The sequence below is a fragment of the Lipophrys pholis genome (genome assembly GCF_963383615.2).
Source record: "Lipophrys pholis genome assembly, chromosome: 13".
NCBI lineage: Eukaryota > Metazoa > Chordata > Actinopteri > Blenniiformes > Blenniidae > Lipophrys > Lipophrys pholis.
Genome location: NC_137632.1, coordinates 4,288,936 through 4,315,170, shown reverse-complemented (window position 1 = coordinate 4,315,170; position 26,235 = coordinate 4,288,936). Strand labels below are relative to the sequence as shown.

At 42.7% G+C, this 26,235-nt stretch overlaps 1 protein-coding gene across 1 annotated transcript; it reads right to left on the bottom strand.

Moving 5' to 3' along the window:
- Window positions 1–334: 334 nt before the first annotated feature.
- pou2f1b (POU class 2 homeobox 1b) lies at window positions 335–20,028 on the bottom strand (the record flags this gene model as incomplete). The annotated part of the gene is made up of 15 exons (XM_080478271.1): window positions 335–1,031; window positions 2,560–2,648; window positions 2,768–3,092; window positions 3,180–3,294; window positions 3,440–3,628; window positions 4,682–4,827; window positions 5,501–5,642; window positions 5,771–5,944; window positions 6,166–6,257; window positions 6,370–6,487; window positions 7,104–7,313; window positions 8,241–8,336; window positions 9,054–9,145; window positions 9,728–9,793; window positions 19,983–20,028. 15 exons carry the CDS (start codon window positions 20,026–20,028, stop codon window positions 760–762), a joined length of 2,172 nt encoding a protein of 723 aa, XP_080334397.1. The 3' UTR covers window positions 335–759.
- Window positions 20,029–26,235: the final 6,207 nt, after the last annotated feature.

Here is a 26,235-nt window from a genome sequence, read left to right as displayed (position 1 = left end):
CCGACCCTTAAAGCAATGATAACCTTTATATCGGCCACTTATTACTTGTTTTTAAAGCCTTGTAACCACGATTAAAAAGTGATAGTTAAAACATTAACTTAATATTAGACTTACAAAGTTCTGAAAACTTCCAAAAAAATGGAGACGGTAAAGAAAAAGAAAAAAAAATATAACTTTGATATGATTTACATCAAGGCCTGTCCAAAGAATCCAAAAGAGATCATGAGAGATAGGGTGACCCTTTAAAACCCCATTAGTGATGACGACGATCATGAAATTAGTAGTAAATCAGTAAAATTTTAGCAGTAAAAGAGAGAGTTTTTTTTTCATTTTTGGTTAGAAGTACTTCAGAGAAAATTCTGACCTGGAAACAGGAGGATTATATGTACAAAATGTGAACAGCTTGAAGGTGCCGAGGATTCTTTCCTCCTGGACACGGGTCAAGGTTCATGAAGAGCGGCAGGACGACAACAACAGTGTCCATCTGGCTACTGTATGCAAGAAGAAAAGAAAAAAAAAAAAAACATCCAAGAATCATTTAAAAAAAAAAAAAAAAAAAACTGAAAAGTCAAACACAACCTTGTTTAAGGCCGTTTTCTTTTTGGTGTAGCAAAAGGATTAAATAATGGTAGATACAATGGAAAGAATGAGTGGCGGTTAGTGAAGCACGAAGGCCAGATCAAGCGGCCGCCCGCGTCCCCGCGTGACATCACAGGGGGCGATGCCTTCAAACGGGGCGTGTCGTCGGGCGGAGCGGCTTCACAGAGCCTTGGAGGCAGTGGTAATGGTGGTGGCTTGCACAGGCACGGCGGCCGTGGTGGCTTGGTGATGAGCGTCGGTGGTGACGTGGAGCCCGCCGGCGCCCGCCGACACCAGGCTGACGGGGTTGCTGGTGAGCAGCGACAGGTTCTGGGGGTTCAAGAAGAGCGGCGTGGTCACCAGGTTGGGCGTGTTGCCGGCGGACGTGTTGGCGAATAGCAGGTTGCTGCCGTCCAGCGAGGTGATGGGGATGGTGCCGCCCGACGCCAGAGCTGCGGGACGACACGGCGGACAGTCGGTGATGACAGAATGGTGCATTTGACTATCATAACTGTGTCACTGTTAAAGTTCCCTATATTTCACATTTATTACGAATAAACTGAATTTTGAGCCTATAAATAATTTCCTCATCGTGCAAAACTCTGTAAAAAAGATTGATTAATTGATGTTATAACTGAACAAACTCACAAATAAATGTACTTTATAGTGCTTTTCTCATGCGTAGAGGAGCAGCTGTACATATTTGTCATGAGCGAACTGTGATGATTTTTGTTTCAGGGTCAAGACAAGATGATTTCTACTTGTTCACATCCTGGTATTGCAGGACAAACATCTCCGTCTTCCCCAGGTAATTGTCCGACCTCGGCACTTTCTGGGTGCAGCACGAATTACTAAGTTAGAATTCAAAAGTTTTCAATTGTTTGCTTTGGAATTAAAGCAACGGTGGATTATCTCGTTCACCATGCAATTAATTTTCACTTGTTCCCCGCACTTTATTTGGCTCTTGTACTCGGTCATTCATTAATTCATTTGCTGTTGAATCCGAGTACTTCGTTCATATCAGAGCTTCCAGTTAAGGACTCTGTGTGAAGATGATTTCTTTAATTAAAATTAAACATTATAACTGCAGTTTCTTCCTGTTTGTCTGTTACACTTTCATCAGTGACAAATGTTCTAATGAAAAACAAGTCAATACTTGTTGCTTGCAGCATTCAGATGCTGCCATGTTCGAAACATCATTATTATGGTTTGTCTCAGTATTTTTCTGTGCATTTACTAAGTAATTATTGTTCTTGGAACATGGATACATCATATTTCAGTTCCACTAATGTTGGTGGCTACTAAAGCAGGACAGCATAAATATTTCAAATCATATTTGGATCTTATGACGTCCAGTGAGAGCTTAAGACACAAGTGAGACTTTTTTGAAAATATTCACATTAATAGCACAGAAACATTTATGGTAATTATGCCAATTGCTCTGTGTGCTGTGTTTCAGGATGTTATGTCGGGTTTGCAGATGGAAATTCTGCATTTTTTTCTTAAGACCAGAGTTTGAGTGACAAACTGAAAGAAAATTTATTTGCTTCGAAGCACTGTAATTATTTCTAAATCATATAAACTGTATTGAGGACACCACTTGTTGGGTACTCATGTATAAAAAATACAAAAGATGTTGGTCAGCCACAGAAAAGTAGGTAAAATCTATAGATTTTACATAAAAGAACCCAAAAAATTATCAATTTAGTAGATTTTGTTAGTTATATGTAAGGCAAGAACAAAGAAACTCTATTGCTGTGCTGAAGCATTGCTAATGCTAATTAAACTCTAAAACTCACTTTCAGTTGAAAAAAGTTACAGAATTTGAGTGTTGCAGGTTTACAACATTTCTATATTATACATTTGGTGCTGCAATGATGTGTCTTCTTCTATTCATATGTTTTTGTTTTTTTTGTAAAACCGCAACATAATAAGAGTGTAGCAGCATGTGTTCAGTGTGTTTAGCGCATCAGTTCACACCTTGAATGGTAGCCAGAGTGCTGTTGCTCATGAGAGCCGGACTAAGAGCGCTGCCAAGGCCACCGGGAGTCAGACTGAAGAGGGCGCCCCTGGACACACACACACACACACACACACACATCATTGAGAGACTACAACACTTCAACAACTGGGTGAACTCCGCAGGAACAACAATGACAGGCCTTGTTTGAACGCGCCACAAACTAACCCTGGAGTGAACTGAGAGGACGCCATCAGTCCTGGGTTGAGCCCTGCAGCAGCGGCGGCCATGGCCGCGAAGCTGGCGCTGGTGGGTATGTGGGCGGCGGAGAAACCTGGAGCCGCCACCATCACCTGCCCCGTCCCCAGAGTGGTAGCTATTGACGTCGGGGTATGTGTGACAACCGTCTGTGCCTGAGTGCCTGCCTTGCTCTCTGTGCTCATGGACTGAATGGTCGTCGGGGAGGGGCTTAAAGACAGAGAGCTGGCGGTCGTGGTAACCATGGGTGCAGTGGAGATGACAGATGCAGTGTTTGTAGCTCCAACTGTTGCACCTTGATTGAGAAGGGAATGAAAATAACCGATATTTTATGGAATTTGGAGGTTATAGGCACACAGTGAAAAGTCACAGTCATACACACCTGAGAAGGACAAAGTGGAGACGCTGGTGCTGGTGAGAGGCATCACTGGGTTTACAGTCAGAGTGGTGGGCGTAGTAATAGTTGGGCTGCTCACAAGGCTTGCTGTGCTGGCCACCTGGTCACCAGAGGAAGAGACGACACTGAATAAGCCACTGTGTGTTTACACATCATCTCACTACAGCGAAAAACAAGATAATGAGCCTTGTGTCATTATGGCTCAGCACAGAGCCAAAGCGAAGCAGAGGCCTGCCAGTCCTCACCAGTGGGCTGCTGGGGGTGAAGATGGTTTTGATGGGCGTGCTGCCTATTCCAGTGTTGCCGCTGCTCGGGGGGTTGATCCTCTTCTCTTTCTGTCGACGATTGCAGAACCAGACCCGAATCACCTCCTTCTCCATGTTGAGCTGGTCAGCAATCATGGTGATCTCCTCAGAGGTAGGTTTTTGGTTCTGCTGGAAGAGGGCAAAGAAGCCAGAGATTCCCTGTGAGCACTGAGGAGACTACAGAGCGCCGTCCTTGAGCTGCTTGATAACATCTATTACGGGCTCACTCAAGGGGGTAGTCATGAAAGAGTATGTTGATATCGACGATGCAGCATAAAGTGTGAGCAATGTTTACATTATGGCCTTGTTGTATGATTTAGTTGTAAGCACTGTCACCTCAGAGCGAGAGTATCTCTTTCTGTTTGCATTTTCAACCTCTGCATACCTTTTCTATGGGCTTTCTGCATTTCAGTTGAACTACTGTGTAAATTAAAAGCATGTAGGAACGTGTGTGTGTGTTTTTCTGTTGCTCTGCGTTGGCCATGTGATGAACTGGCGAGCTGTCCAGAGTGCTTCTTCTCTTCCAGCATTCATACCATTTCCCACACTGAGGCCGGACCCACCAAGCAGTTTTTTTGATCGGCATTTCATGAACCTCAACCTCTTCAAACAGAGGTGAGAATCAGTGGGTTATGAGTCAGTATGAAAGGATTTCACCTATATAACAATATGTTCAATATGACTGAAGCTGGACTGCAACCTTGGGCTTAAAAGACAACCCCGTTTGGCAACTGAGCCACAACGGACTCTCAGTGTGAAACCAACTATGTACGTATGGACAGATGCAGTGGCGGCCGGTCAATAGAGGGCGCAGGGGTGCCGCCCCCAATGGTGGAAGCAAGAGGAATGGGTTCTTTTTATTATAAAATATATAAATAAACTGTAATACTATCAACATTTGTTTATGCCAACAAACTAGCAATGGGCCCTGAACTGTATTCGCTTCATTTTCTAATAATAAGAGCCCCACCTAAGAAACTTATCATCAGCTGCCACTGGATAGATGGTATGTGCTCTCCCCATCTACCATAACTGATTAAATTAAACACTAAGAGGTCAGTAAAACTGTGACTGATTAGCCAAGAAGGCCAGCAGGAACTAAAAGGTTATGTTGGACAATAGATGGTTTTACATTCTTATCTAAATAAACATCTGAGCATGAGCACAAACTTAAATTCACACCTCCAGAAAGCTCTTTTCTAAGGCCACTCGGATGTTGGTCTCGATACTGGTCCTTTTCTTCCGTCTGCGGTTGAGCCCCTCCATGCCCATTCCCGGGGAGCCGAGGGCACTGGGGCTGGACAGGGCCTGGTCAGAAGTCAGGTTCTCTGCACAAACAGCACCGACACAAGGAACGGGAGAGGAGGTAAAGACGTGTTGTAAAGACATGCAGGCCACCTTCATTCCCAGAGAAACAAGGAAACGGAGAGTGACCAGGTGAAGAATTTATAAAACATTGTGTAGGATCCATACTAAAAGGCGCCCAAAAGCTGAAAATGGCATTCACTAAAAAAATAATTGAAGGTTGGACAGGTGGGTTCACATGATATCCCGCCCGCTATACACCCACATTCTATTATGAATGGTCAATGCAAAGAACCTCATGAATATTTCTGCATATAAATAAACCTGCTGCTCGATGGCATTTCACACTAAATCACGGCATAGAAGACAAGGGAAATTATTTTCACAGAGAGCGAAATAGTCACGGGGGAGGTGGAGGTCAGGAAAATCATATTTGGTGGTCACAGTAGAGGCTTCACTAATAAAATGAAACGCAAGTGATCGGCAGCGCGTTGTCACAGCAGTAAATAGTGTGAGAGCCACAGAGAGATCTGTGACTGCAGAGGTGAGGAAGAAGTGGTCTGATCTGAAGGTGGAGGCCGAGAGGAGAGTGGCATGGCACCGTCAAAGTGCGTCTGCGACAGGTGGTGGCCAGGGCACATCCGAGTCCAAACGGCTGGACGTTTATCAGTGGGCCAGGTGAGCTTAGGGACAAACCTGCATCGTTGAGCCACTTCTCCAGCAATGGCTTGAGTTTGCACATGTTCTTAAAGCTCAGATTCAAGGCCTCAAAACGAGAGATTGTTGTTTGGCTGAAGTCGTTTCCATACAGCTTCCCCATGGCCAGGCCGACATCCCCCTGTGAAAGAGACGGTGGCAAAGGGGGAAAAATTAGCTGCAGGAATTTGCTGGCAAATAACACGAGTGTATTTAAAAATAGAAGAAAGACGGTGAGAATCAACCGATTCTCTTCAGTCCGACACACACCTGCGTGAAGCCCAGCTTGATGCGTCTCTGTTTGAAAGTCTTGGCAAACTGCTCTAGCTCCTCCAGATCACTAGGCTCCTCCAGAGTGGGAGTATCCAGCCGTTTGGGTGGAGTCTGGCTGTGGGGCAGGGACTGAATAGGTGTGGCTGCTGTTGTGCGGGTTGGAGTTGCGGGCTGCAGCGAGCAGAGACATGAAAACATGAATATTTTTTATGTCGTTTTGGTTTGAGGGGAGGATTGGAAACTAAAACAGGACGGACGTAAACGATCAAAACTAAAGGAAAATACTTCGAAGAAGTGCTCTTTGATTAATTATAGCTGAAGGAGTGTAAGCCCAGCCAGTGTAAGTTAAACATTTCTCGGAGTGTATAAGAGGTGATTGCATCATTGCCAACCTGAGTTGCGAGGGTGATGCTTGGTGGAGTCGGCAGGAGGTTAGGTTGGCTTTGAGGTAGTTGATTTAGAAGACTCGGGGCTTGCAACATGCCTGAGGAGTAAAAGATGAACCAGGGGAGGAGAAACAGAAAGGTAGAATATAAATTCAATACCTCTCCTAATGATTCTGCATGCAAAAGTAAGAGGGCGGGCGTGTTACTGACCCTGTTGGACCTGCGGTGTCTGTGAGATGATGAACTGAGCCCCTTGCAGTTGTGTGGCGATCGGGTGGCCGGGCTGTAGCAGAACAAACTGCGGTAGGCTCAGATTCTGCTGCTGTAACTGTTGCCAGACAAAACAGGTATCAATACAAAAACATGGGCATTTATTGTGCACAGATTACACTACATTACATTATACAGCCACACATCGAGAAATTTGCATATCTTTTGGGACCATTACGACAGACTTTGTCACCTTTTTATACCATGAATAGCAATAACAACACAAACTGACACCACCAAATGGCAACACAGTCTCTCAGCCAATTATGTTACATTCAGTCAAACTGCTTAATGCTGCTTGATATCCATGTAAAAATCTGTAATAGCAGCACCTGGGGCAATTCTGTTGTTCCGAATCATTATGACAGATTTAAAAAGAAAAAAAAACAAATACATTTTTTAAAAGTCCTTCCCAAGATGGCATCACAAAGCTCTATTTCATGAAAATAACTAAGAAAAAAAACCGACCACACACAAAAAAAAATAATTCTTCTGACAACGTGTTTGAAATATTTTTCTGGTGTGTTAGGGCTACATGATTTCATTTCAGTTTTATTTTAAGTAGCAGATCGTGCAGCCTTCAAAGGGTCCTGTATCTGTAGGCTGCGTCCTCCAAAGGCTGCAGCCCTTAAATTGGGACTCTTTAAAGTTTTCCAACAGTATGTCTGGTTCACTCTGGTGCATGGGTGAGTTTCTCTTACGGGGGCGATCTGGATGGGCTGTGACAGGGGCAGCTGGGTGATGGGTGTGGCTGCGGAGGCTGAGATGCTGGCCCCGGTGGTGCTGTTCTGCTGGTTGGCAGAATGCTGCTGCACGGCTGCAGCCAGGAGCTGAGCCTGGGCCTGCTGGAGCAATAGCTGCTGATGGGCTGGGGTCAGTGTCAACTGAAGAAAGACCAAGAACATGAAGACACACACACACAAAGACACACACACAAAAGAAAAAGTGTCATTAGAATCAATAAAGAAGTTTAATCAGACAGACTTGGCCAAGGTGAGTTTTGGCTTTGATACTTAAGCAAACAGTGAAATCCAATGAAAATGTACCTGCAACAGCAGAGCAGTGAAATATTACAAACTGTTTATCATGTGTAGAAAGATCATTTTGAATATCATTACCTACAGTGTTGCTCTATTGGCTGAGGATCTGTCTGGTTCACATCATAAGTTTGTATTGTTGAAAACACATTGAACTGTTACATTTGGAGTCAAGAGCTTCAGTTTAATTACCAAAATCACCGATTCATGTATTACAGATTCACACATTTTTCATTTACCATGTAGAAGAATTGACGTGTAACCTTTAGTTAGTATCGAAGCCGTATTGCAACCTGGCTGTCGTGACAACACAATTCAGACAAATGGACATTCATGCAGCTGAGCCAGGCACAAGTGCAAATGAGCACGTCAATGTCATGTGTAAACTCGGATCCACATGCACAGCATACATTCACTCTCGCCTTGCATAGCAGCAGGTGCATTCAGCCGGACGGTCTCTCGAGGCCTCGGGGTGAGCATGGATATGGAGTGTGTCATGTGGCTATCTCGAAGATGAGTATAGAGACACACAGCCTATGTCCACACACGCCTCTCTGTTTTCCATCCAGGAGGAGTTTGGACATAGACGAGACAACCACAGAGATGAACAGGCGCACAGGCAAGAGGGGACACCAGCTCCAGCCACCAAATCAGGGCAAGCCGCCAATTAACAACCTCAGTCAGAATCAGCCTGGCTGGGATGGTGTTGTGTTGTCAGCCCCAGGACACATGACTGCGATCATGTTTGAAACTCAGAGCAACGAGGCCACTTACTCCAGCAATTTGTCCCCCGGCCAACATTAGCTGGGTTTGAGGCAAAACGCTCTGCTGGACGGAGGTCGGAAGAGCGCCCGAGTCTTCCGACTTAGACTAGTGGAGGTGAAGCAGAGAAGGGGGCTTAGCGGAACTCTTCCAAGAGCTATAACTGAGTTTTAATTGCATGTCACCAATGTAAAGACAATTTATTAAATGTTGCAATTCAAATGAGCATGTAATTTAGATATAAAGACATTTTAAATGAATGCAGTTGTTAAAATAGAAAGACGGAAGAAAGTCAGATTTCTGTTACCTGAGAAGCTCGCTCTGAATAAGTCTGTAGTGTTTATGCAGGAAGAGGAATTTGAATTAAAAAGGCAGCGATAAAGTGGGTATTTAAATGTGCTGCAGCCTTCAGAGACAAGAAAAGTGAAGTGAAGGGAGGGGAGAGTTGAGATGCTAATTAAAATAACTGTTATGCAGTGCATGTAAATTCTGCATAGATTTGCATATTCTCGGCCATCTGTTTCCGAGCAACCGCAGAGCAGCTAATTAGCATACAGGGTTGATTAATCTGCCTTGTTGCCAGGCGACACTGGGAGAGCCTGGCTCATTCAAATGAACTCTTTTCTGCTTGTGTAAGTCTGAGTGTCGATGAGCAAACCCCTGTGCAAACTTCCCACTTTCCCTTCACGGTCGTGACGACAGGGGCAGGCAAAACATTATGCCAAAACATCATCACACCTGCTCCTTTCTCAAGAACCGGAGGAAGTGGGGGAGGTTCACTCAAAGTGTGTGTGATGCTGTGCATTTGTGTATGTGATCGGGTACCTGTTGGAGGAGGGCTTGTGCATGTGCATTAGTGATTGCACTTGTGGTTGGCACCGTCTGCCTCTGAAAGTCCAATCCATTGATTTGGATTCCTGAGGACAAAAATACAGTCATGAAGCAATCTGCCAGGTGGGTTAAATGATGTTTTTCTTTTTTTCTAAATCAGAATCTGTGCCGTTATTGACACACAAAAAAGGACACAATAATGAAAAGACAGCTTTCATGTAACAAAGGCATATTTACAAGTAGCAGCACAAATTTAATGTTTGTTGAAATGCAGACTCTTGAATAAGCACAGAATTAATGTGACATTTGCATTAGGATCTTTCACACAAAAAACGGAAGCTGTGCAACAAATCTAGAAGCCTCTGAGCCCTCTGAGTTTGATCCTTTGCGTCACAGGATAGATGAAGCATTCAGACACTCCAAAACAATTAATATTCAAGAGAGGCAAAACATCTAAAAAGGACGCTGACAATGACTTTTGAGAAGCATCTTTTATAAAAGAACTGATGCAAAAATTGGACAGCAGCCTCGTTTCTCTGATCTCACAGGTTGATGAGTCAAAATATGACACCTGTTGCATTAGGATGCAAAACTCAACACATCCTCATGTCAACCAGGCAAAGAAAACGAAAGGAAAAGATGAAGGAGAAAAGCTGGAGATCACTCACCGGTGTTCCCGTCACCACTTTCCATTGCACATTTAGTAGTTTCTGACTGATTATTCACTTTAGCATCTAAAAAAAGTCAGAGAGAGACATAATGAGACACCACTCAAACCTATCGCTGCTAAAACACCACCTCTTCCCAGCGATCTGAGAGGTGTTCCCATTTAGTCTTAGAATATATTTCAAAATAGTATCTCATTTCTTTATTTTTTTGCAAGTCCATTTCATTGACGTGCACCTCTGAAAGCTGCAAACAACACCGTCAAACACTGGCACAGCAGACAACAACAGAAACCTCAAGGACAGACGCCAACAACAAATCCCAGCTGAGCTCCAACACAATGTTGTGAAGAACTCACCCGCTCCTGCTCCACCTGCGTTTTCCAGCATGGCGGCTGAACCTATCAAGTGAAATTGCCCCGGCCGGGCAGACCCACCCACCCACCCACCCAGCGAGCGACGAGGCGTCCGGCGCTCTCTCTACCTCCTCCCACTCCTCCCTCTCTTCACTCTCCACTGGTCAGCAGCAAGCAGAGTTCAATACAAGCCGGGTTACACACAGACACAGTGGCAGTGTCGGCCGCACGGTTCACTGAACAACACTGGGAAATGCATACTGGGAAAGCCAACAGGGTTTAGGCAAACAGCTCTCCTTGCCTGTGTCTGCACTCTCTTTTCTTTTCTTATAGCTCTGCCCCTTTCTGTTACTGTGCCTACTTTGCACTCCCTCTCCTCCTTCACTCTCTCCTCCCTCTCTCTCTCGCCTGTGTGCCAAGATTGTACTTCTGAAAAGTTCACCCTCTCTCTCCCTCTCTCTTGCTGAAATGAAACAAACGACAAGTGCAGCTGGCGGCCTCCCCCAACTCGGCCTGGCCCCCCTTCCTCCAACTCTATAATGAAGCATAATCAGTATTCAGCTGATTAAAGCCGTATGCAAATCTGCCCCTGCCTCGTTAGCAATGCAAGGCTTTGAAGTCCTGCGAGCGACGCATTTCACACCGGGCTCTGAAAGCTTTCTGCATAATTTAAACCCTATAAATATTTATCAGCTCATTAGCATATTAATTGGATGGCTTTTGGAGGACGATAAAAAACAGGGGAATAAGGACGACGGAGAGAAGGAGGAAAAAAAAAGTGCTCAAACTCACACTTGGCGCAGCACAGGGAGGGGAGGCAGCGGCACAAGACCAATTACTGAACGAGCGAGGGCCTAAAAAGTAATTAGCTAAGAGCAGGTAAAAGGCTGAAGATATCCCAGAATGCAGTATGAGGTCTGTCAGCGGCGGTCTGAGCATGTTAGCATGACGGACTGCATTAACAGGGCGTCTATGATTGCTCGTTCAGAACACCTCCCGGAGTCACAGAGACCCGACTCCACCGCTGGAAATAAGGGAGTGCAGGGTGGGAGTGGGAGGGGGAACTCGCTCAATCGGAAATAAATAACTCCGCATTAATCCACCACAAGCCCGTCATTACTGCTGGACCCCCCGTGGCTAAAGCATTCCTCAGCGAGCGACTTCAGAAAGTGGGTGGCGGGCTGCGGCCGTCTATGTTTATGAAGTGTTGGGGGGATTAGCATATTTAGATTAGCTTTACATTCCATTAGTATTTCATTTTCATTTCCAGCGTGTGCCTCGGAGTTCATACAGCTGCCAAACAGCCCGCTTTGTGGGGCGGCGCAGGTGTCCAGCGAACCGGCGGCTGGACTGGAATGCATGGCTGTATTGTGGTCCTTGGGGGGAAGGGGCTTACCAACTAAATCCACAACAACTGCCCCTGCCTAAAGGCCCAATCAACTGATTTACCTATCGCACTGCCCGCCAAAAGGCATTTACATACAAGCTCACCTAATCAAACAATGCCAACAGGGTTCGAGGGCTTTAGCACAGTGCATCTTGAAGGACCTTTTTCTGAGCTGTTGAAAGTCTTCAATCACCCAGCACTGATGAAGAGTCAAATCAAACTACTGAAGAAGCTTGAGAACAATGCATACATTTACCATTTGGAGTTGTAGAAGCAAGACATTTCATATTTTCTCTATTACTTTAATCCATCTATTACTACTTGACTGCTTCTATGCTGCTTTGTAAATAGTAAACAAATAATCGGACTATTCACACATTTCATTCTCATCAACAAATCAAGCGGTAGCACCTCCGATTAGAAATAACTTCCCTGACCAAGAGCAAAAGAGAAGTTTAACTTTCAACCTCCTCTCCTGTGCATGTTCGCTTCTCACTGAAAAGTCGGAGCTTGAATCCCACTGCCCCCTAATCCCGCCTACGGTTGCGAAAGGACGGGCATCAGTCGTAAAACTGGTGCCAAGTCAAACATGCAGATCACATCACAGTGGCGACTCCAGGAGGGAACAGCCTGAGGGCGAACATATTTCTCAGAACCATAACTCATATGATATGTACCAGAACTCAGAAATGGAGCTTTGTGCCCACATAGATTTTATCATGGTGGCTCTAAGCAGTACGGCTGTCCAATCACATACGAAATACACAACAATGTCACGTCTTTATAACATTCTCGGTACAGTCACAAACACACAGTAATATTGATTAACTAACCCTAACTATCTTTGTAAAAAGGAGCAGAAACATTCACAGAATCAAAACAAACCTATTTATCTACTTTTCACCATGACAGGGTATTTATAGATGCCACAACATAAAAAAAAAAAAGAGGTCATCACAACTATGTGTCTCCAACAGGTCAAAAAGTAGGTCTAATCTACATGAATTTGTGCAATCAAATGAGAAAACAAAGGAGCGGCAAACACAGGAGCGGTTATCAGCAGTGAGCTCCTACACATGTACAGTTACTTGGATGAACGGTTTGCAAAAGCTTGCTGTGGAACAATGCATTATACAAATATCCTGCGAAGAGAATTTTAAATAGGTATCTCATTAGTGCTGTAATAAGGGAAGGCAGGATGAATACTGCAGAGCCGTTAATGCGAGTGCAGAGATTCAACATGAGACAAAGCAAAACTTAATTAGCACATTCACATTCTTGCCTCAACATCTATATTCTTCATCTAAAAACACAGAATACATCGAGCCCGCTCCTCCACATCTGGATCAGCCAGAGCAACATGAGGCACATAGTGGATGTATGGTCAAGACAGATAATTGTTCAATTTGTGCCAATTAGATAATGCCCAAGCAACCAGAAGCTGCACATGAGCACTGAAATCCATTTAAATTGTTTGGATATTAATGTTGATGGTGCAATATAGTCAGTGCATTAAACCAAAACAGCCTGACAAACAGGGAGGAAAAGTAGCAGCACTGGTCTGCGCCCCACAAACGAGCAAAAACACAAGATGCAGTGTAATTTGATGAACAGTAATGGGGGGCTAACTCTACTGCAGGCTACCGTGGTATATCTCTAGGGTGGTCATTAGCCAACTGTCTATAGGCTAGGTGGAAAATTCAATCTAACCAAATGAAAGTGCAGTTTTCTCAGGGATGGCAAAGAGGAATATTCAGCTCACTCTAATCAGCCCATGCAGAGGTTAGCCTCATGATTCACCACGGCTACAAATCAGTGAAGACAGCCTGTGTTCATGAGCACGTTCACTAACTACCCACACTAACTACTTTCTTCTGCACATTTCCCGCTTTAGTCAAACAAGGCTAAATGTGGCTCCAACTGCAGAAACTTTTTCAATTACTTCATGTACCTGTATTTCAACTTAAACAACTTTTAATAAAATGCTGTTATGTGTGTACTGGTAATTTTAATGTCAACGTTACTCATCTGGAATAATGCTCCTAAATCTGTGAGATTCTTTTTGTTACGCAACAAGTAGTCTAAACAGCTACACAATATTGGATTCCTACTTTCAACCATCTTCCAAATGCTAAACATGTCGGGATTGAAGAAACGGTGTGTTTTTTGCACTATGGAAGCTAAAAGCTTGTACTAATTTTAATCATTGTATTGTTTGGTCAGGAATGACTGGAAAACACTGAAAACAAGGCGCAACAGTCCAGAAGACTGCAAACCGCTCCCATGAGTTAGGATTCTCTTCCGCCACAAGAAAAAAGCTTGTCTGACTGGAGCCTTCATGGAGGCCTTCTCAGTACTTTGAAATGGCATGTCCTGAATTTATTACGGTGAATGATGCATTATTCATTACAACCGTGTTTACATCAATGAATATTCATGATGAAACTACAAGGCTGGAATAAGGGTGGAACTGTAAAACTGATTAAATGAGAAAAGTAGTCTAAGTGTGAGGAAAACAGAATTATTTCTAATCTGTTCTTTAAGTAACCCACTTTAATAAGCCAATTATTTTTATTTACATAAGTGAGCCTATTTTCCAGACGGTCACAAAATGCTAGCAAAGAAAAAGTAACTTTAAAGCACAACATTTAAGAGTTTTTACATAGATAAAACATTGTTAGATGAAGCCCGTCCTTGCCTTCCTATGAAACAAAGTATATCTTTCTGTATCACGACTCTTCCAGTATATCACATGTCACAAAATTGCCTGTAATGTGATGCTGTTTCTGCTGGAGGCAAAGTTACCCTGTGATTCCTGCACTAACAGTGCTGGCGAAGCGACAAACACGTACATACATCACAATAGACACAACTGATATCAAGTGTTGACAAAGCTACATTCATCTGAAACAAAAGAAATACATGAAAACAAACATTCAAATATGCTGTAATCATAAGAATAAAATGTTCCAGAATCTGTTCAACTTAGATGAAAAGTTGATGTTGTCCAAATGAACAGTAAAACACATCGCTCTGAGCCCCTGCCATGTCTCCACAGGAGGCTTTCAGATGCAGTCCAACGCATTTTGAGACTTCTCAATGACTTATGGAAGGTAACAAGAGGAAAATAGATGTGATGCCTTAAAAATGTCTTTCCGTTGTGTCTCAAGTCGCCAGAAAATATGGGAATCAAACGCAAACAATCTACGAACCCTCAGCAAGACAGCTTCTATCAATCAGGAGAACAATTATCCTTCGGGTTATTCTTAACATTTGCATTATGTCGTCATTAAACTCACTACAGAGTGAGATTAAATCGTAACATTCAGATGGTATAAAACCTCAGGTATAACACAGTGACTGTGACACAATCTAACAGCAAGAAAGTGTATTACTGTCCCGATATTTACGACTAAAACCTCACAAAACTTTAATGAACGTCAGCAACAAGGCTCCACATGCATCAAACATAAGGCCTCTGGGCCAAAACCAGCCCCCAAGAGGCCCCAACCTGGCCCTTGGAAACCACCAAGAAAATCACAAGGATTGAAATTAAACCTCAACTTTTTAACAGTTTTATGAAAAGTAATAGAAAATGGCACTGAGACTCAAGCGAGCTACGTCATCGCTGACGACTAGCATTTATAAAAACATGCATGCAAAAGGCTTCAAACTCCAGAAGTTCTAGGAGTTTTTGGGACATTTATGTTGAGATTTATGTTGAGATTGTAGTAACTTCTGGGACTAATTATCAAACACGTTGCAAACAGACAGACTGAACTAAAATGAGTTGGACACCCCTGCACTAATCCATCACTCACTCAATTAGCTGCTAAATTTTTAAACAAATGTCTTTCCAAAATAGCGTTTTAATAACCAGCAGACCATAACAAAAAGATGTTCAGTTCATTATGAAGGAAAACTGAATATATTGAATATAGTTGATGGATTGACCCCGGATAAGCGGAAGAAAATGGCTGGATGGATAGTTGATTGATGCAGACTGACAAATGATAACTGTAACCACATGTCGATGGTCCACATGATTACTGTTTAATTCAGGTTAGGGCTGGGTGAAATGGCCTTTTATTAACATCTCGATATTCTTACGCCATATCACTATACACAATATATCTCAATATTTTGGCTTGGCCTGAAATCAACACTTTAGATGCATGCAATCACACTAGTATGAGGACTCTATGTTTACATTAAAACATTACTGTTTACATTAATATATGCTAATATTTAAATTGGATGCAATAAGGGGGAAATCACAACGAAGTGGACCTTGCTGAAGCAGTATTTATTAAACAGCTTCATCATGAAATCGTCATTTTTTTTTTTTTTGTATTTTTTTCTCTCACTTGAGTAAACAACGCAGGAAGAGCTTTCTCTGCAAAATATTGGCGACCGGGCAGATTACATCTGGGGTCAAGTGTGTTTTCTGAATCCAGACTTTTTAACCTCACTAACTGGGACCATGTCTTCTGCTATGCGGTGGGTTACCACGGAGGGTGGAGGAGACCCCCGCTACGACGCAGGGGAAATGTAGGGACAGCCAGAGGGGACAGCCTGGGCCGGGCCGCCTCCACCACGTTGAGAGTTCCGAGTGTGGGGCCCCTGGCGTAGAGCTGGACGTGGAACCCACGCCACGCCGCCCTCCCCCGGGCAGGTAAGAACAATGGACAGGTGACATGGTCGTCCGGCCCGCACATGCTGGGGGTCCTGGACCAAGGCCGGAGTCGAACGGAGGTGTTGCCTTGGGGCAGCGGACGCGCTCTGCTGGCACTCTGACGTAGCTCTTGCGAGAGTACAGGATGTCTGTAGGAGCGCTAGTTTGGTCTCTGACAGCCCGTCGGCTGCAGCCGGAACTTTAATGCCCGTGGCTAAAGGCTACAGTGCGATACTCGAATATTCGCTATATAGTCATTTTCTATATCGCACAGAGAACAAGCCACGACACATCGAGTATATTCGATATACCGCACAGCCCTAATTCAGGAGTGTCAAACACATTTTAGTTCATGGGCCACATAGAGTTCATCTCGAGTGGGCTGGACTGGTAAAATAGTACCAAAATAACCTTTAATTTAAATTAAAAAAAATTTTTTTGTTGTGGTGCAGAGTATACATGGTGAAAATGTCTATATTTTTGCAATAACAAAACAATTACTACTGATTATGACTGCAATCTCAACATAAAGCCAGCTATAATGAAACCTTCTGGTGCAAAATACTGTGAAATGTCCAAATAACTTCTCCTATAGCCCTTGCATTATGCATGTTTTTACAAACTCACCCTGACAGCATAGCTTTGAGGCTAATGCTCGTTTGCCATCTTTCATGGCAGCATCCTTGATATCTCAGCTCGGGTCTCAGTGTTGTGTCTGCTACTCTAAAGAAATGTGTAAAAAAACGGAATTTTTTTTTTAATCAATGTTCTCTTTGAAATGCTCACAGTTTGCTTGGTTTGGCGGGCCGGACTGGAGACCCTTGCGGGCCAGTTTTCGCGCATGTGCCTTATGTTTAACACCACCGGATTGACTGGAGAAAAATCACACACAAAAAAGTTTTAAACATATATCTAAGATTGGACATATCTCTGAAGTTATTAGTACAAAAGACTTCAGACTCTCGTTTCTTTCAAACAGGCTAAATGACAAACCTAACTATTCGAGGGGGGGGTGGAATCATGCTGCGTCTTGCCCGGCCGTGAATGCAGCAGAGTGAATAATAAGAATGCCCTGCCTGTTATTACTGTGGCCGTCCGGAAGTGGGCCTCACCACCCCTCCCTGTGCCTGGAGGGGGGGAATACACAGGTACAGTCTTTGAATTCAGCACTCAGGTGAAAACTCGGGCTACAAAGGAGGGCACGGCAGCTTTAAAACAAGCAAAAAACAACCACTTAGTCAGAGGCAATGAAACATTGCACACGTAAATTATATATTGTAATGAGATGGATTGAGCTTGTACCAGGCAGACCGAAACGCATGAGACTACTCCCACCTCAAGTTTCAAAAAAAAAAAAAAAGAAAAGAAAAAAAGGGAAAGTACTTTACAAAGCTGTCAGAGATCGAGGCACTGAAGTAAGCCTCTGATTTGGCACATGAAAGGAAAGCTGAATGAAAAGAATGCCCAGTCTGTTTTTACAATTTGTAGACATCATTTTAGACATTTCAAGGAAAGTTTTACAACCTTTGGAGTCAATTTTAGGCTTCTTGTGCGTCTTATTAGACTAAACTAATCCACATCCAAATCAAAACTTAACTTCTGGATTCCTAAATGCTGTGTGAAATTATCCAAGGAAAAGTGTGAATTTTATAAAACAAAGTTTCAGATCCATTTATAAAAATGTAGAAGAATTTACTACTAGTTTCAGATTTTACCCTACTCTACTTACTCCTTTGAAGTTTGTACTTCATGGTCCAAGACATACTCATGACTAAAACAGTGTGTGATTTCATTAATGAAATTAACATTTCTTTTTCCACATCGTGGACACAGGAAATGATCCACATCAGCAGCCACAATACGTTGAGCTGTCTAACCTGATTTAGGACAGAACAAGAAGCTAAACACTTCAATTACATCACAACTGTATAATGTATATACAAACTCCCATGGTTAATCTAGTCCAGATATAACTGGTTTTGGTGTGGTTTGAGCTGTGGTGGCCTCGAGGTTAAAGCAGACTTTCCCCACTTGAATTATTAAAGTAGGATCAAGAATAATGTAGATCTTCACAAATATACAACGTTTTGACAACAATGTCCGTTTAAATGGAAATGACAGCAGGTTGAAAATGATGTAGTCAGCATGCCAGGCCAAAGGTTAGCACCATAGGTTGTTTTTGTACTGAAACCACACACACAAGCGTGCAGAGAACAATCCGCTATAAACGTTAACATTAGCGAGTAGACTGACATCTGTTGGATTACTATTCCGTGTGACTCTCAACTATAAAACTACCAAGTCCCAGGAGAACCTGGACTGGGAGTCATGACACCCTGGACGTAAATGTTGTTGTTGTCCATCAACTCGCATGTGCAGAAGAATCACTCACTACAGCCGTGGTGCTCATCAACAGTCGCAGCGTTTCCGCCGTCTACAAAGAGATAGGGCCCTCAACATTTCCAGAAACTTCTGTTTCTGCCTGTTTACACGACGATGAAGTCGGACCGTTTTCCAAAAGGTGCATTTTCAGTTGATCCGAGCATCGTATTTGTTTGAACAGATATCCAAATGCAACGGAAGTTTTGCATTTTCACTCAAAGGCCTTGTCAAGTAAATGGGAAATAAGTGTGATGGATTTTTAACCTTGTTTAACTGGAGATAGAATGAAAGATCCCAATTTTGCATTTTAACAGACAATATAATGAATATATAAACTCTCACGGTTAACTGACTCCAGCTGTGGCCGGGTTCGTTGTGGTTTACATGTGATAAAACATTGCACAGAGGGAATTAAAGTTCCAAAAATCAGAGAATGTGTCTCAGGACGGTAATAAATGTTTGCATGAGTCTCCCATGCTTTTGAACGCAGTATTGTGTAGCTCAGTGTCATGGACAGGAGGATAAGTTTCTCCATGCCAGGCCCCAGTGTGGTGATCATCTCCAGCAACATGAGCTCAAAGTTATCGGAGGAGGCGGTGGAGCCTCGATCACTACGGCATCCTGCTGGGCACCTCTCCCCCGGCCGTACAGTGTGCAGTCACTACGGCTGTTTATTGTGAGCTCCAGCTCCTTGTCCATGGACAGAATATGCTGAAGTCCGCACTCTGGTCGAGGCAGGCCCCGCATGAATAACACAACAGGCTGCTGCTGCTGCGCCGAGCACAAAAGGCTGCTGTAAAAAAATCACATCGCAGCTCGGGCTTTATTACGCTGCTTCCCAAAAAAAAAAAAAAAAAAACAGGGCATTGCTTGTGTACTCGTGCACTCTCCACCCCTCGCTCTCCTCGTTAAACAAACAAACAAAAAGCGGGTGTAAGAAGGGAGGGGGAGACGGGAGGAATCTGCCGGCTCGGCTCGTCACAAATGAATATGCAAAGCTCTCTCAAAAAGCTGCGCACCAACACAAAGCCGAGCGGCTAGCGGCGAGCTAACGCTAACCCGCTAGCACGCGCATTTCAATCAAACTGCCTCCGCGCGCCGTCTCGATGTGTCACAACACGGACCGCAGGCACGACGGCGATTACTAATAAAATATGCTAAACTGTATTTGTCGACGGAGGTATGAATATGTAGCGGCGTACGGCCGTCTAATCACACAAAGGGGGGAGGCATGTTTCCATGTAATTTGCCGTCGCACTGCAATAGCTCGTTTCCTCCTCTGTCAAATTACAGTTGGCTCGGCTGGAGTGCAGGAAAAAAAAACAAAAAAAAAACAAAAACAACCCGCCGTCCTCATCTGGTTAGTCAATCCGCGTTTCATCACTATTCCGAGATCATAAACTGCGAGCGACGCAGTTTGAATATGAGTATGAATATGTAAAATGCTGTAATCATTACCTGGACCCGAACTCTCATCTTGACTTGCTGCTCCTCCGTCCGCCATTTTGAATATTTAACCCCAGATACACACACACACACACACACACACACACACACACATACACACACACACACACATACACACACACACACACACACACACACACACACGCACACCAACACACACAAACACACGCATACACACGCGCGAGCAAAACCTGTTAGCTGTGACTTATTTACATACTTAAATAATCATATTTATTTATTTATTCTCACTAAATAGCTACATTTGGATTAAAAAGGCCAATTTTAATCTGAAATACTAACAATGTCAAAGCAATGGAGGAAGGCGGGCATGTGTGTGCGCGCGTGCGTGCACACACACACAAACTTGTGAAGTGTCTTAGCTGTGACATATTCACATACTTCCAAAACAATTACTCTCACAATATACATTTGGATTAAAAAGGCCAATTGTGATCTTAAATAAACAAAAATAAACAAAATCAATGCAGGGAAGAGGTGGCATGTGTGTGTGTGTGTGTGTGTGTGGGGGGGGGGGGGGGGGTATTAAATGCTAATTTAATTGTGAAAACGTAAAACAAATTATGTTAGTCAAATCCTCAAACTTATTATTATTATTATCATTATTATTATCATTATTATTATCATTATTATTATCATTATTAAAGTGCTTTGGTTGAAACATTAAAACAAAGTGCTGTACATGAGGAGTATGATTTAAAATGTAAGACATCAAACAAAAAAATTACAGATTTCTGATATTATATTATATTATATTATATTATATTATATTATATTATATTATATTATATTATATTATATTTTATTATATTATATAAATCAGATACACAAATAAAATCAGATTGACGTCTCATGCTGTGTTGAAAGCCAGTGAGTAAATAATCACGTAGGTTAACTGGTGACTCTAAATTGTGCATCAGTGTTTGCCTTGTGGTGGACTGCTGCCTGTGCAGGCGCTACCCCACCTACCTGAGTTTTATCAAGTTGAAACTAGAAGGTGGATTGACGTGAGAGAGCGGGTGAAGACTCTGCATTCCACATGAAAACAAAAAGTGGCTTACTTATATTTGTTTCACTAAAATGTCTCATCAAAACACAGAATAACCTTTTCATTATACATACAAGCAAAGAATGGATGAAACAATGTTCGTAAAATCAATGATATACATGGAGGATTACAGCATCTGGGAGCTCTAACAAATGTCTTACTTTTCCAGTCAGCTACTCTTGAAGTGTGATATTCCCCACTGAAGTTACTCAGTGCAATATAAGTTCCATTACAATCCAAGTTAGGGTCACAGGGAGCTGGAGCTACCCCTCGATGAGTGAACACTAGAGCCGTCATCGGGCTGTCGTCGGGCCCTCACAGGTGCAGAATCAGAGCGTCAGGCCGTCAACAAGCAGTAAATGCAAAGTGAACAGGTAATCTAAAAGACATGTCTGGATCGTTGAGCAAAGCTGGGACACATCCAGACACAAGGAAGTGTGATTACTCCAGGCACAAAAGACACAGCTCCAGTCTTCTGGCTGTACAGTGAGATACATCCCTTCAATATATTGAAAATATAAGCATCTCAACCTCCTGCAAACTGTCTGCACGGTTGTCAGAACTGTATCACAACACTACAGTAGTTTGCAAAGTTCATCCTGAAGAACCAGCTTTTAGATCATTGAATGTCTCTGCTGCAAGATGTTGTTTTGTCATTGTAGGCTTGGTTATATATAAATGCAGCTGTCTGAATTGTGTGTAGATTGCCAGTTAAGTTGATGACCTAACTTTGACCGGGACCAAATTTCACTTCTCCCATCTGTAGGAAGTGTAATGAGGAACCGTTTAGTCCCACCACTTCCTGCATTTTGGCCATTGAGCTGCCCGGCATGCCGAGAGAGCCTATGAGATCACACCACTTTCCTCGAATCCCCCTCTCAGTGTGCAAATTAATTCAACAGTTGAATCTTTTTGCTCACCACTTTACGAACTGAAAGACCAGCCGTGTTCAAAATCAAAATGATCACTTGTTTAAAAAATGGCACTTTTATCCACTCATTTCTGTGGTATTTAAAAATCTAATTAGTACTTTATATTGGCTCATGATGACAGTATTTCTGGGAGGCGTCTTTGCTTTAGTGTCTTTAAACGTGCTGCATATTGTGGAAGTCTTTGTGTTTTAGTGCTGCATGCTTTTTACCCCGAAGAAATGACGGACCTTTCTTTCACCTTTGACCTTTGACCTTTGACCTTTCATAATAAAACCCAAGAAGTTCCCTCAAGAAAAAAAAACAAAAAGAAAGGAAATGATGGCAAATGTTAGTTTGGGAAAACTTATATATTATACTTGTATAGTTTCAGTTTATTTTTGCATGATCTCTGTCGAGGTAACACACACACACACACACACACACACACACACACACACACACACACACACACACACACACACACACACACACACACACACACACACACACACACACACACACACACACACACACACACACACGATCTGGAAATCTTTCAAATGTCCTGCTCTTCTAACTGAACCACGTTTAAAATTAAAAAATAAAAAAAACCTCTTTCAAGTAAGACCCGAAACCTTCAAATATAGAGATTTTGGCCACAACTAAAATAAATAAACTTAAAGAACTCGTGTTGTTTGGAGCTACGATAACTGAAAATACACAATAAATCTAATAGCTGATACTGTCTTTTTTAAATCAGCCTTACTTTACGTGTACGTTCATCTAAAAGCCTGTCAAAAAAATGGGTCTGTCAAGTTATATTCTTCAGCAGGGCTTATTACTACCACAGTTGAGATTATTAATGTAATAATCTCAAAGAGGTGAAATGTTGTTCTTTGTGAAAATATTATTCTACTGCACAATATTAGTTAGTAGAACTTTAAAGTTAACTCCACTCAACTTGTCTTTTTTAATGTGATGATGAGTTTATACGTGTGTGCGTGTGTGTGTGTGTGTGTGTGTGTGTGTGTGTGTGTGTGTGTGTGTGTGTGTGTGCGTTTTTAATCATATGGAGCCCTGCTTCTAATGTTGTGGGCTTTGAATAGTTCTATCTATCTATCTATCTATCTATCTATCTATCTATCTATCTATCTATCTATCTAGGTCACTGCTTCATTTGCATAAAATGCAATTACCCTAAATCAAAGAATCATGAGGTACTGCAACGATGTGCCGCTCTGGTGAAACGCATACACACTTGGTATTTAAAACATCTGATTGCTCAACTTGGAAGCTTTATCAACGCCCATTTAATGGAGCTCTGGGAAAGTCCCACATTCATGGCCAGTCACTTTGTTTAGTGAACGTGACTCGCTGCAAATCTGACAAGAGACTGGCAGGTCTCCTACAGTAGGACTGGAAGGGGTTGTGTCTGATGACCTGCGTTAGGGGCTCTCTCTTCTGTGGTGTCGCTTTTTGTGTGTCAAACGTAGACTTCAACCACTGATCGTCATTTAATTTGAATTTGGATGCATGCTGCAAGTATTGCAAGGACGGTGCAAGTATTAACTATGCATGCAGGAATAAACTAAATATCTTTCAGTCAGTCTGAGCTGACACACAGCAATCAAATGCAACTACAAAATTCACTAAATTCACAATGCATTGTACAAGGACACAATTGAAATCGAGGTATTTTTATCCCGATTTAGAAGAATATGAAGCTCAGGCAACAAACGTACAAAAGCCGGAGAAGCTGAAATGAAACACATATTTTATACTTCAGTGTTACTGGCAGTGATGGATGACTGAATTAATTCAGAACTTGCCGATGAGTATTTACAAATACCGAAGTTGTGCACACGAAAAAAGAACTTTCTGTACGTTACACTGCACAGTGGTGTCGGGGTTCACACATAGCAAAATGGTCAAAAGGATAAAGCAGGATCCAAGATGGGTGGATAGTATCAACATCACAAGGAGACAAGTGATTTACAATTGTCATAATTTGACTTAAAACATTGAGGGAAAAAGTTTGCATTGACAACTTTGACAGAAAAATCCGTAAATCTCAGCATGCTCCCGGGGCTTCATGGTAATCCAGCATGCGGAGCTCCACACAGTCTGCAAACAAACCATCGCACACAGACCTCCTGCCCTGGAGGATTACAAGGACCTGAGAATCATGGAGATGCAAATTAAATGTTACGATTACGGAGCAAAGAGAGGAAGCGTTAAAACCCTGGCAACACCTTCCAGTTTATCTTCTCTGTGCATCACATGTGTGTTTTGTGCTTTATGTTCCCTTCAGGCAGAACCCGGCATCTCCGGGTTCTGCATGAAGAACACACATTTAAAGGAGACATATCATGCTTTTAAATCCTTCCTTTTTACATATAAATCATACAGTTGTGGTCTATACAACGCGAAACTGCAATGCTTGGGTCTAAATTCCTCATTATTAGAGCTCCACAGGCCCCTTTTCTACCCCTTTTCTGATGCGCTTCTGAGAGCAACTCGTTTTGGGGCGGTCTCTTCAAATGCAAATGAGACACTTCATACCCCGCCTCCTCTCCAGGTTGCAGAGGTGATACTCGGTTCAACGTCACCGTGTTCGGCCATCTTTGTAGTTTGATAGAACAGATACAATTATCTAGCGGCGCAGAAACTTTATATTCACACATTATTTACAAAATGTCAACAACGGAAGATTTGTCCATCCAGCCATACATGTTGGAGCCAGAGTCGGACCCGGCGGAGCGAGATGAAAATGACGATGATGCAGCTGCAGAACAACGTCTTCATATGGATGTAACGCAATGGTGTGTTACTATATTTACACTAACTTCTCCATCCATGCCCACTACTACAATACTGCCTGTATTACAACGACTATTTAACACAGAAGTTACATTATAATCTAAAACGAGCACACAGCGCTAACATATGAAGACGGTGCAACTGCTAATGCTAACAAAACAATGACAGGGACGTCTTATCATCACACTTTTTAGCGTTATATACAGCTTACCGAAGTGCTCTGTTCGTCGTCTCCATAGATAGAAGGAACTGACCGCTCAATCAGACCAAGTCTTTCGGCAAATCCTTCTTTATACTGGCGGAGGTTGTTGAAGCAGTCGTCCTTAAAGTGATTCGCGCACACAAAAATGACCTTACCCACAGATGTGGGTACATTTCTGTGAAAAATAAAACTCAACCAGGCACTTCGAAAAGGTTCTGATGCTGGGAGACGGTGTAACGAAGCTTGTGGGTTACTACATCCAACAACCGAACATTTCGACTTATCCTCTCGTAACTTCGGTTGGACTACAAAATCGCAGCGAGAAACAAAAATGGCGGATTGCTCGAAATGTCGATGTCCTAATTTGGCAGTTCCGCTGAGAATACTGTGACGTCATTGTTCAAAAAACGTAATAGAGAATAGAAAAATCGAAACCGATCGCAAAATATGACCAAAACAGAATATAAAGATATCAACGGAGCACCTGAAGAGACTACTTTGAACTTTTCTGTACTTCTAAACACTCTAAATATACAACAACATGCATTTAAGGGCTAAAAAAGTGGATTTAGCATGATATGTCCCCTTTAAAGGAGCGACAGTCACATAAAACCTGTGGCAGACTGAACGGTCGGAGAAGGTTGACTTCTGCCACTTGTAGGATTGCGTCACTGTAAAGAGTTGAGTCTGAACCCGCAGCTTTGTGCCACCAAAGCATCTGAGGGAGCTCCATCTATTAATATGAAGGTCACGTCTCTCTTCGCCGTGCAACGCAAGTCTTTCATACAATGCTTTTTGAAATATCAGCTCAGTTCACACACTCTGCCTTTCAACTGTCTGCAGCTGCTTTAAAGGAGAGACCACAGCAAAGCGCCGCAGGAGGATCAAAGGTTTTTATCTGTGAATTTATGAGCTTTTTCATACAGTGTGTTGTAATAGTTTCATGGAGCTATGTCGTTGTGAGTACAATACTGCGGCCTGCAGGTCAAACTGAGCACGACACAAGCAGACGGGGTGGATCTAAATGAAAAATTTAATCATTAAAAAAAAAAAAGAAAAAAGAAATGAATAGTAAATATTTGAAATTATCCAGTTTTTCTGCATGAATTGAAGGCAGAACTTTGTCTTGCCTGGCAAAGGAGAAATGTTCTCACGTTTTGTGAGAAGGTTTGAAAGCCCAGTCATTGGATGAGGATTGACCCCAGCGCTGAAGAAAACCCAATACAGAAAAAAGAAACATGGGAT